The sequence below is a fragment of the Pelophylax lessonae genome (assembly GCF_965119305.1).
Source record: "Pelophylax lessonae genome assembly, chromosome: 1".
Taxonomy (NCBI): Eukaryota; Metazoa; Chordata; class Amphibia; order Anura; family Ranidae; genus Pelophylax; species Pelophylax lessonae.
Window position 1 is genome coordinate 202308482 of NC_138768.1, and position 12571 is coordinate 202321052.

The 12571-nt window shown below is 45.6% G+C and overlaps 1 protein-coding gene across 1 annotated transcript in view; it reads left to right on the forward strand.

The window, feature by feature from the left end:
• The first annotated feature begins 1285 nt into the window (after positions 1-1285).
• The window catches only part of PHAX (phosphorylated adaptor for RNA export), a 51202-nt gene continuing 39916 nt past the window's right edge, over positions 1286-12571 (forward strand). Inside the window, exon 1 of the mRNA XM_082261984.1 lies at positions 1286-1480. Coding sequence (XP_082118110.1) covers positions 1370-1480 — 111 coding nt within the window. The 5' untranslated portion in view covers positions 1286-1369. The remainder of the gene's footprint in view (positions 1481-12571) is intronic.

A 12571-nucleotide genomic window follows, 5' to 3' on the forward strand; every position in this document is an offset into this window, starting at 1 on the left:
CGGCGCCGGCATCACTGCTGTGGGCACCCGGCTGTTACAGTTTGCGGCTTCACAGCCGGGTACCCACTGCGCATGCGCGAGTCGCGCTGCGCGCCGTGATTGGCCGGCAATCTTCTGGGACCTCTGACGTGTCCCAGAAGATTGCAGGGAGGGAGGGGGAGAGGAGAACTTCCGCTCAGGGCGCCGCGGCGCTCCGAGCGGAAGTGGGAGCGGGTACCTGTCAAAACTAGGTACCCGCTCCCCCCCCCCAAAAAATGACATGCCAAATGTGGCATGTCGGGGGGTCAGGACTCCCTAAAGCGGAAGTTCCACTTTTGGGTGGAACTCCGCTTTAACTCCTTTTCTCACAACTCCCCAGCTTGTCATTTTTTTTGTTTATATTGCAAAAAATAAAAATTGCACAGGTGTTTAAATACCACGAAAAGAAAGCTCTATTTCTTTTCAATTTGGTTTAGGTACAGCGGCGCACGACCGCGCAATTGTCAGTTAAGTAACGCAGTTCCAAATCGCAAAAAAAGCCTGGTCATTAAGGGGGTAAAACCCTCTGCTCCAGAAGTGGTTACATATATACATAACTGAACAGCACAGATACAGTATAGGGCTACAGTAGTTAGGTGCCTTCTTATGTCACAAAGCATGGCTGATATGACTTGTCGCCCGGAGCACAGAAAATACGGTAGGATTGGGGATCCGCCCCATGCCACAGCATGCTGTACCGTATTACTTGTAATAGTGTCGCAGCAGTAAGGCGGGCACAGTGTACGGTGTTCCGTGAAAAAACCATACCCGTGAGAAAACCATACCCCTCGTCACTTCCGGAGGGTATGGTTTTCTCACAGTAGTGTTTTTAACGTTATACTTGCCGCGATTACATTAAAACAGCTCCTCTGCAACATTGCTCATCCCCGCTCCTTCCCCTGTCACTTCCCTCATCTCGGCTAATTAATATAAAAGCGGCTCACGGAGCAGACATATCTCATTTCATACACCCGCTGCCGATTTCATATTTATTAGCCGACATAAGGGAAGTGACAGGGATACCAGCGGGGATGAGCAATGTTGCAGAGGAGCTTTTTATTGTAATCGCGGCAAGTATAACGTTAAACACATACTCCGTATTATTTCCATCCCCTCCGAGCATGCGTACTTCTGATCTTCTCTGCTGTTCCTTGAAGTTTCCGGGGCTCTGAGCATGCGCACTGCTGCGCTGCTCAGCAGTTTCAGACCGGAAGTGACGAGGGTATGGTTTCTCCACGGGGTATGGTTTTTTAACGTTACAACGGCACTCTCCCGGTGCTCCCCCGGAAGTAATGTGCAGTGTGCGTGCTCTCCTCTGCCTTGACGTGATTCCGCTTTTCCTCTCAGTGTCATGGCGCTGGAAGCCGCCCGGGGAATGATGGAGGATGAAGAGTTGGAGGATGGGGAGCTGAGCGGCTCTGATACAGACATGAAGGAGTCGGCTGACAGAGCCCAGCAGCAGGTAGCTGGCAGTTAATGGGCGGGCTGAGCTCTGTTCCCGCCATGAAGCCCAGGTGTAGTGCGCAGTGTGGGCTCCTCTCTATATACAATGAGTTCTCCTCTGTGTGTATGGGGACACAAGGGGGGCTATTCACCAAAGACAAATCCACTGCACTAGGAACTTGGAAGTGCATTACTGTAGATCTGAGGGGAAGCTCTGCTGATTTCTATCATCCAATCCTGTGCAAGCTAAAATGCTGTTTTTATATTTTCCTTGCATGCCCCCCTCAGATGTACATTGACTGCACTTCCTGGCTGCCTGTGACATGTGCACACCTCTCCCCACATTGCTCTATTATTAATGGCTCTGTCCTTTTATTTCTCATGATATTGTTTCTTACTGTGTTTTCTGCCTTTGTATCCACTTCAGCCCCAGAAGATTTACCCCCCTTCATGACCAGTCCATTTTTTGGGCTACCGCGATGCGCTACTTTAGTTGACAATTGCGCGGACGTGTGGCGCTGTACCCAAATAATGTATGTAATTTTTTTCCCACAAATAGAGCTTTATTTTGGTGGTGTTTGATCACCTCTGAGGTTCTTATTTTGTGCGCTATAAACAAAGTCCAACAATTTTGAAAAAAATATTATTTTTTACTTTCTGCTCTAAAATCCATCCAATAAAACATGTAAAAATACACATTTCTTCGATTTTATGCCAATATATATTCTACATATTTTTGGTCAAAAACAGCCCATTATGCATATATTGATTGGTTTGCACAAAAGTTATAGTGTCTGCAAACTATGGGATAGATCTATGGAATTTTTATTTATGTGATGTTTTTTTTTTTTTTTTTACTAGTAATGGCAGCGATCAGCGGGTTATAGCAGGACTTCGACATTGCGGCGGACAAATGAGACACCTGATGCTTTTTAGGGACCAGTGACGCTAGGAATGCACCCATGCCATTTTTTTAAACTCTGAGTGCGGATACTTTTTTTTAAAGTTCTCTCTGATACCAAGAAATACACTCACAAGGTTAAAAACAATTCCATCATAAATGATGAACGTGGTGGTGTTCATCCGCTCTGTACTCGGTTGGTAGCCGCTGGTGTGTCAGTGGCCAGAGGTCCAGGGGTGCTGGTGGCTCTCAGCGTTTACTGGTAAACTCAGAGTACCCAGAAGTGATGACATCAGTGCACCAGAGTGTCTAAGTTTACCAGGAAGCGTTAATAGCTACCATCGCCCCCGGGACCTCTGGCCACCAACACACCAGCCGCTACCACCCAAGATTTATGATGGAATTGTTTTTAACCTTGTGAGTGTATTTACTACCTTTCATACATTAAATTGCCGTCATACTGCACTTAGATGGCGCTGCTCTATCTGTCCTTCAGGACAGTAAGGTGATAGCTAGCAGGAGGGGAGGAGGGCTCAGTTGAGGGAGTCCTGCGGACAGATGAAATGTCATTGGTTAAGGACACAGCGTCACCGCTCCTTAACCAATACTTGCCGGCATTCTTTTCTTTACATTTTAGCTGTTAGAGGGGGAAAAGCCAGAAGGTATCGGTTTTGGCGATCGGTGCATTTGCTCGTGCAAATGCCTTGTATTAGCACCCATACAGGCATTGGTGCAACCCTAAGTGACACTAATACAGTGCTAAAAATCTGCTCTGACACTTGCTGGGAAGGGTTTAAACATCAGTGCGATCAAAGGGTTACCTGTGTGCCCAAGCACAGTCTTTTGTGTAAACACGTTAACCATCTGTAATTTGCCAGTGTCCTGTGTCTGTCACAGTGGGGTATTTAAAAAAAAAAAAAAAAAAAAAAAAAGGATTCAGGTATGGCCGTGGTGTGCAGCCACTGTCTTTTTCAGTAACTGTGTGCCTAGCCAATGTTTGTGTACAGTGGAGGAGGTGCTTTTACTAGGGGAAGGCATAGATCCATGTCCCTGCTTTACAGGAACACAGGATCCATGCCTTCCCTACTGACAGAATGGTAATCTGCCTTGTTTACATAGACAGAGACTGCTGTTCTGCCTCTGTAACAAATGATCAGCGGGTGCCAGCGGACATCGAGTACTCGCTGATCGCCCCCACCCCTGCACGGGTGCCACCAGGAGTGACTTGTTGGTGCAGTTGCGCTTGCTACCTGGAAGCACGGGATCACGTGCAATAGCTCACAAAAGTGAGTACACCCCTCGGATTTTTGTAAATATTTTATTATATCTTTTCATGTGATGACCCTTTGCTACAATGTAAAGTAGTGAGTGTACAGATTGTATAACAGTGTAAATTTGCTGTCCCCTCAAAATAACTCAAAACACAGCCATTGTCTAAACCGCTGGCAACAAAAGTGAGTACACCCCTAAGTGAAAATGTCCAAATTGGGCCCAAAGTGTCAATATTGTGTGTGGCCACCATTATTTTCCAGCACTGCCCTTAACCCTCTTGGGCATGGAGTTCACCAGAGCTTCACAGGTCACCACTGGAGTCCTCTTCCACTCCTCCATGACAACATCACGGAGCTGGTGGATGTTAGAGACCTTGCTCTCCTCCACCTTCTGTTTGAGGACGCCGAGTAAATAGATACCCAACATGTTACAGTTCAAAATTGCATGAACTTGTGAAATGGCGACAAACTACGGTACTTAATCTCCATAGGCAATGTTTTTAAAAATTTCCAGTTAAGAGTTACAGAGGTCTTTTTCTGGAATTATTGCTTTTGCTCTGACGATTGCGGCGATACCTCATGTGTGATTTCAACACCGTTTACATTTGCAGGCGCGACTTGCGTATACCTTTTCTTTGGTGTGTGAGACGGGGGTGCTTTCAATTTTTTTTTTTTTTTCCTATTTTTTTTTTTTTTTCACGGTCCCTTTTAAAAAAAAAAAAAAAAATCACTTTCTCCAGTCGTCTGTCCAGGACAGCACAGGAGATATAGGCTCCACCTCAGGAGACAGGAAACACAAAGGATCAGGTGAATAAAGGGGCGGACACCCACCATCTTCCCCAGTCTTTTGTGTTTCCTCCCCGGAGGAGGAGGCAGGTGTGGAGCTGTGCTGTACCTACCCTGGGAAGGAGGTCAGCGGTGGGGGCCCCCGGTGGTCGACAAGGCCGTGTCCAGCGCATCTCCTCCTGGAGCCCGGGGAGGGCTATGTTCGAGTACCTGCTACAAGGGGGAGTCCGGTCGCCGTACTGAGGACTTCCGCATTCAGGCAGGGGGACGCATGCGCAGGCCTTGAGTTACGGCCTTTGGAGCGCATAGGAGGAGGGCGGGGCTTCCGGCGCATCACTTCCGGCTCTCACAGCGGTGATGACGCCGGAGCCGTGGCGGTTTATTTAAACTGCCAAAGCCGCTCCAGGACCGCGAGGCTTCCCTGAGCTGAACGCAGCGGCATGATGCTGCAGGACAAAGAGGCCTCTCTCACAGAGACTGCGGGACACAGCGGTGGTGGCGCCATCTCGGCCCAGGTAGGTGTCACAGGGGTAGGCTACCTACTGGGCTGGGAGAGGGGGGGGGGTGAGTACAGGGACCCTCAGAATGCTGTGATTTCCCTGTTGTTTTATTGCTCCCCCCCCCCCCCCCCCCTCTAAGCTGAGTTCGGGCTAATGAGCCTTGGAACTATGGCTTAACTTCTCTGGCAGGGGGAGGGGGTGGCTATTGTAGTTTATCCCCCCTCCTTGTTTTTTCTGTTAGGGTCTCACCCTCTCCTTGTTTTTTTCCCCTTCTCTCGTCTTCAGGCTCAGCCCAAAGACACAGAGAAACCTTCGGGGAAGAAAAGATGCCCGGCCTGTGCTGCTAAGTTTAAGGGCTGGTGTAAACCCCTTTGTAAACCCTGTATAGACAAATTGGTCTATAAGGAGTCAACAGGGGCATGCAAGGAGTTAATCGCAGGAGTCCAAAAGGAGATGAAAGCGATTAAATCTATGCTGACTAACATAGAGACCCCCAGACAGCCAGCAGAAGCCCCCCTAGTTTCAGCCCCAGAGGAGGGTGTAGAAACAGAGGCAGAGGACTCAGATTCCCTTGAAGAGCTTAGTGAGGCAGCTTCTTCCAGGGAGGTCCTTGAGTTAGGGACTAATTTGCCTAGGTATAAGTTATCACTGGAGGAAGTGGATGCTTTACTAGGAGTGATTTATGAGACCTTAGAAATTAAGGAAGAGCAGGTCTCTCTGTCCCTACATGACAAAATGTACCAAACCCTGAAAGAAGCTCAGTCTAGGGTATTTCCGATACATGACACTTTGTCGGACTCCATTAAAAAGGAGTGGGTGGAGCCTGAAAAGAAGCTGTTTTTCCCAAAGAGCTTAAAGAGGAGGTTTCCCTTTAAGGAGGACCCCTCTTGTATTTGGAACAAGTTTCCCAAGCTGGATGCGGCCTTCTCACAATGCCCCAAATCTACAGACCTGGCCTTTGAGGATATGGGTGTCCTTAAAGAACCTATGGATAAGAGAATAGAGGTTCTCCTTAAAAGGTCATGGGAGGCAGTTATGGCTAACCTAAAACCAGCTATGGCCACAACAGTGGTGGCCAGAAATCTGGAGGTTTGGCTGGACCAACTTAAAGCCCATCTGGAGGGAGGGACTTCCCGTAAAGAAATTCTGGATTCCATTCCTATGCTGTCAAAAGCGGCCGGGTATATGGCAGATGCTTCGGCAGAATCGGTCAAGTTGTCCGCCAGAACTGCAGCCCTGGTGAACTCCTCACGTCAGCTTTTCCGTCAAAGCCCAAGAAAGCTCCAGAGCGACGTTTTTTTTCGTCCCCAAAGACCCCAAGGGCAAACTTCCAAAATGCCAGCCACGAAAAAGCAGTGGGGGAGAGGACAACAAAAGAAAGGTATTCTCTTTTCCTCTCCTAAAAAAACCTCTAAACCCCAATGACCGGGTTCCGGTGGGGGGAAGGTTGGGTCAATTCCTCCCACAGTGGGAAAGCGTGACCCAAAACGGGTTCATATTGAGGATTATCAAGGAAGGTTATCAGATTCAGTTCCAGGGTATTCCACCCGCGAGAACAGTTCTGACCTCCCCTCCCAAAGATCCCCTAAAGTAGTCGGCACTGTTCTCGCAAATTGGCGACCTTGTGGACCAGAAAGTTCTTGTTCCAGTGCCCCAGGAAGAAACAAACATGGGTTTCTACTCGCACGTCTTTGTGGTAAAAAAGCCATCGGGGATTTTTCGGCTAATCCTGAACCTAAAACCTCTGAACAGATGGGTGACCTACAAAAAATTCCGGATGGAAACCATCTTTACGGTGAAAGCCATGCTCCCCCCAAATTGCTTTATGGCTTCCCTGGATCTAAGGGATGCCTATCTTCATATCCCGATTCACAAGAAGTCTCAAAAACTTTTAAGAATAGCGATAAGATGGGGGAGTGCTGTTCGCCATCTGCAGTTCAGAGCCCTGCCATTCGGATTGAGTTCTTCTCCCAGGATTTTCACCAAAGTCCTAAATGGGACTTGTCAATAGTACTACAGGGTTGGATAAAACTTTTGCAGGATGTAGATCTGTCAAAGTATATTACCCTTAAGACAGCCTTTCTGGTAGCAATTTCTACAGCCAGGCGCATTAGTGAGCTTCAGGCGCTTTCAGTTAGGGAACCTTTTCTTCAAATTTTTGAAGATAGGTTGGTCGTACGTACAGATCCAGGATTCCTTCCTAAGGTGGCTTCCAGGTTCCACAGGGCCCAAGAAATGGTGTTACCATCCTTCTGCTCCTCCCCTTCCAATCCAAGGGAAGCAGAGTTTCATCTTTTAGATGTCAGGGCCTGTGTGTTAAGCTATCTAGAGTTGTCTAAGAGCTTTAGAAAATCCAATGCTTTATTTGTAGTGCATTCAGGGAAAAATAAGGGGCAGCAGGCTTCAAAGAATACTATAGCCAGGTGGATTAAACAGGCGATAGTAGAAGCTTATAGAAGTTTAGATAAGGAATGCCCTTTTTCTCTGTTAGCCCACTCCACGAGGGCATTATCTGCTTCTTGGGCGGAGCGGGCTGGGGCAAACCAGAACAAATTTGCAAAGCAGCCACCTGGTCTAGCTTCTCGACATTCATCAAGCACTACATACTGGACCTTCTCTCTGCGCAAGATCAAGCGTTTGGAAGGAAGGTCCTCCAGGCGGTAGTCCCACCCTAATCTGGTAAGTTCTCGTTGATCTCTCCTGTGCTGTCCTGGACAGACGACTGGAGAAAAACCAGAGTTAGACTTACCGGTAACTCTGTTTCTAGGAGTCGTCCAGGACAGCAGGGATTCCCTCCCTATAATGCTGTTTTAACCATGGGCAAGTGTCTTTTTGTCTTGTTACAGATGCCATGTCCGGGGAGTTCTCGGATAAAGACTGGGGAAGATGGTGGGTGTCCGCCCCTTTATTCACCTGATCCTTTGTGTTTCCTGTCTCCGGAGGTGGAGCCTATATCTCCTGTGCTGTCCTGGACGACTCCTAGAAACAGAGTTACCGGTAAGTCTAACTCTGGTTTTTTATTGCTATCACAAGGAATGTAAACATCCCTTGTGACAGTAATAGGCAGTGACAGATACTCTTTATGGAGGAATCTGGGTTCTAAAAGACCCCAAATCCCTCCTTTGCAGTTCAAAGTATGTACTTTTTTTTTTTTTTTTTTTTTTTTGTCATTTTTAAAAAATCGGCACCAGTGACTACATTAGAGACCCGATCAAAGCCAAATCCGGCTTCGTTCGGGACTGTAGCCGGCCGGCGGACGTCCCGGGTATCTTGGGTCTCCCAGTGTGACAGGCTTCTAGGGCTTACCTGTACCGCTGGCTCATTCTGGCTAATTTCTAAAAAAATAGTGATGTTTGGGGGTTATAAGTCATTTTCCAGCAAAAAATACTGAAAAATTGTAAATTAAAAAAAAAAAAAAAAGTGCCAGAAAAAGCCTGGTCAGCAAGTGGTTATGGAGTTGGCCAGGAAGCCAGCTGCCTCATCCTTAACCACTTCTGGACTGGAAGGATTTGCCCCCTTAATGACCAGGCCATTTTTTTGCGATTCGGGACTGCGTTACTTTAACAGACAATTGCGCGGTCGTGCGATGCTGTACCAAACAAAAATTGATGTCCTTTTTTTTCCCCCACAAATAGAGCTTTCTTTTGGTGGTATTTGATCACCTCCATGATTTTTATTTTTTGCGCTATAAACAAAATAAATGACAATTCTGAAAGAAAAAAAACAATATATTTCACTTTCTGCTATATAATATTTCCAAAAAAAATTTAAAAATCAAGTTTTAGACCAATTTGTTTTCTGCTACATAATAAATAAGCATATTTTGATTGGTTTGCGCGTCTACTAACTACGGGAAAGTTTTGTAATTTTTATTATTTTTGTTTTTTTTACTGGTAATGGCGGTGATCTGCGATTTTTAGCGGGATTGCAGCAGACAGATCGGACCTATAACGGACACTTTTGGGGGACCAGTGACCTTACGACAGTAATCAGTGCTAAAACTATGCACTGTTACTGTACTGACACTGGCAGGGAAGGGGTTAACACAGTGGGTGATCAAGGGGTTAAATGTAAGCCTAGGGGAGTGTTTCTAACTGTATGGGGGTTGGGCTTTTGAAATGATCACAGAGACCTGTATTCCTATATAGAAGGATCACAGGGGCTCTGTGATCATTCCAGAGAGAATGGTCAGCTGTGTTAACAACAGCTGACCGTTCTTCTCTCTCAGCGGGGAACGATCATGCGTGCCCGGCGGCAATCAGAGCCGCTGGCACCGTGCATCAGAGTCCTGGCTGCTGAGAGTGCCAAGTCCAGACGCGCGACCGATGTAGGTTCGCGCAGAAGGGGCAGCCTGCCGCAGTAAATCTGTGGCGAGCGGCCCTTAAGTGGGAAAAGTGATTGTAAAGTCTTGTTGTTTTTTAAAACAACAAACACTTACCTGCTCTGTGCAGTTGATTTACACAGAATGGCCTGGATCCTCCTCTTCTCGGGTCCCTCTTCCGCTCTCTTGGCCCCTTCCTTTTGTTGAGTTCCCCCACAGCAAGCAGCTTGCTGTGGGGGCACCCAAGCTGAGTCACCGCTTCCTGTGTTCATTCAGACATGGAGCTGTGACTCGACCCCGCCCCCTCTCCTGATTGGCTGAATTTGAAAGCAGCGGGAGCCAATCACACCATGCTGCTGTCTAAGCCAATGAGGAGGGGAGTCTCAGGCAACTTAGACACTCCTGCAACATCGCTGGATAAAGGCCGGCTGAGGGGGGCTGCTTCACACAGGTTTTTTTTTTTATCTTAATGCATAGAATACATTAAGATATATAAAAAAAAAAAAAAAACCTTCTGTCTTTACAATCCCTTTAACAAATGGACTCATTAGTTGTTAGCAAGTTTCCCCACTGACAGCTGAGTGTACATAAAAAAAATAAAAAGAATGCCGACAATGAAAAATAAATGCATACCAGGCTTTTCGGGTCTGGTATGGATTTTAAGGAAAACCCCACACCAAAACAAAAAATTGGAGTTCCTCCCCCAAAATCTATAGCATACCCTTATCCAAGCATGCAGCCTTGCAGGTCAGGACATTGGGTGGGTGAAATGCCCCCCGGTGTAAATCCATCGTCAATCACACTGCCACAGCCGACCCGGAAAAAGAAACAGAAAAATCCTCAGAATCAGCTCCTGCTGTCTGCCAACTTCGCCATGTGACGCAGCTCTTAAATAACAGCGGCAGGATTACCTGGTGACGTCACTGGGTTGGCACCACCTCCTTGTAACATCACTGACCCAGCATGCTCTGCTTTCCTGCGGGTTTGCTGGCTTTAGCCATAGACTTCCATTCACATTTTGGAGGGTGGTAAAACCCCATACTTAACCACTTGCCTACAGTGCACTTTCACCCCCTTCCTGCCCAGACCGATTTTCAGCTTTCAGCGCTCTCACACTTTGACTGAGAATTACTCAGTCATGCAACACTGTACCCATACAAAAATTGTGTCCTTTTTTTCACACAAATAGAGCTTTCTTTTGATGGTATTTGATCAATACTGGGTTTTTTATTTTTTGTGCTATAAATAAAAAAAGACTGAAAATATTGTGAAAAAACGCATTTTTCTTTGTTTCTGTCATAAAATTTTGCAAATTAGTAATTTTTCTTCACAAATTTTGGCCAAAATTTATACTGCTACTTATCTTTGGTAAAAATAACCCAAGTAAGTGTATATTATTTGGTCTTTGTGAAAGTTATAGAGTCCACAAGCTATGGTGCGAATCATTGAAAATTGATCACACCTGATGTACTGAAGGCCTATCTCATTTCTTGAGACACTAAAAAGTCAGGAAAGTACAAATACCCCCCAAATGACCCCTTTTTGGAAAGTAGACATTCCAAGGTATTTAATAAGGGGCATGGTGAGTTTTTTGAAGTTGTAATTTTTTCCCACAATGCTTTGCAAAATGAAGATTTATTTTTTTTTTTTTTTTTTTTTTACAAATTGCCGTATTAACAGGTTATTTCTCTCACACAGCACATGTATACTTGCAACTACACCCCAAAACACATTCTACTACTCCTCCTGAGTATGGAGATACCACATGTGTGAGACTTTTTCACAGCCTGGCCACATACAGAGGCCTAACATCCAAGTAGCCCCGTCCGGCATTCTAGGAGCACAAATTACACATATAATTTCCTGACAACCTATCGCACTTTTGAAGGCCCTGGAGCACCAGGACAATGGAAACCCCCATAAAATTACCCCATTTTGGAAAGCAAACAGCCCAACGTATAATTTTTGAGGCATAATGAGTCTTTTGAATATGTAATTTTTTTCCACAAGTTTTTGGAAAATGTGGAAAGAAAATGAAAACACATTTTTTTTACACAAAGCTGTCCATTTATGCAATATTTCTAACACATAGCATGTACATAGCAAAAATTGCACCCCAAAATACATTTTGCTATTCCTCCTGAGTATGGCGATACCACATGTGTAACACTTTTTCACAGCCTGGCCACATACATAGGCCTAACATCCAAGTAGCGCTTTACACAAAGTTGTCCATTTATCCACTTTAAGACTGGGCCTATTTTTGACACTTGGTGTTTACAAGCTAAAATCATTTTTTTTTGCTAGAAAACTACTTAGAACCCCCAAACATTATATATTTTTTTTTAGCAGAGACCCTAGAGAATAAAATGGAGATCGTTGCAATATTTTTTATCACACCATATTTGCGCAGCAGTCTTCCAAATGCGATTTTTTTTGAAAAAAAATTCACTTTTTTTAACTAAAACATAAGAAAACAGTAAATTTAGCACAATTTTTTTTCCATAATATGAAAGATAATGTTACGCCGAGTAATTAGATACCCAACATGTCATGCTTCAAAATTGTGCATGCTCACAGAATGGCGCCAAACATTGGTACTTAAAAATCCCCATAGGCAACATTTTAAAAATTTCTGCAGGTCACTAGCTTAGAGTTACAGAGGAGGTCTATGGCTCAAATTATTGCTCTCGCACTAACGATCGCGGCGATACCTCACATGTATGGTTTGAACACCGTTTACATATGTGGGCGGGACTTGCGTATGCGTTTGCTTCTGCGCGCGAGCTAACGGAGGCAGGGCGCTTTAATTTTTTTTTTTTTCCTATTTTATTTATTATTTTTTTATTTTTACACAGTTTAAAAAAAAAAATGTTTTGATCATTTTTATTCCTATTACAAGGAATGTAAACATCCCTTGTAATAGAAATAGGCATGACAGGTCCTCTTTATTGTGAGATCTGGGGTCAAAAAGACCTCACACCTCACAACTACACTAAAAAAGAAAAAGCTGGGTAAGCTGGGAAAACGTCTGGGACGCGGCAGGAGGGGGGGGGGGCACCTCTTCCCCTGCACCGCAAGGGTAATTCCGCGGCGAATCCGCCACTGGGACCACCCTTATCTGAAAGCCGACCGCCCGCCGTTTCAAAAAATACCGGGGTTATGGGGGCTATCTGCTGCCATAACCCCAGTATTTAGCTTTTAATGGCCGACGCATATAGTCGTTAGGCGGTCAGTAAGTGATTGCATGTATATGACAAACAGGTGACGATGACTGATGGGGTGACAGGTGACGATGACTGATGGGGTGACAGGTGACGATGACTGATGG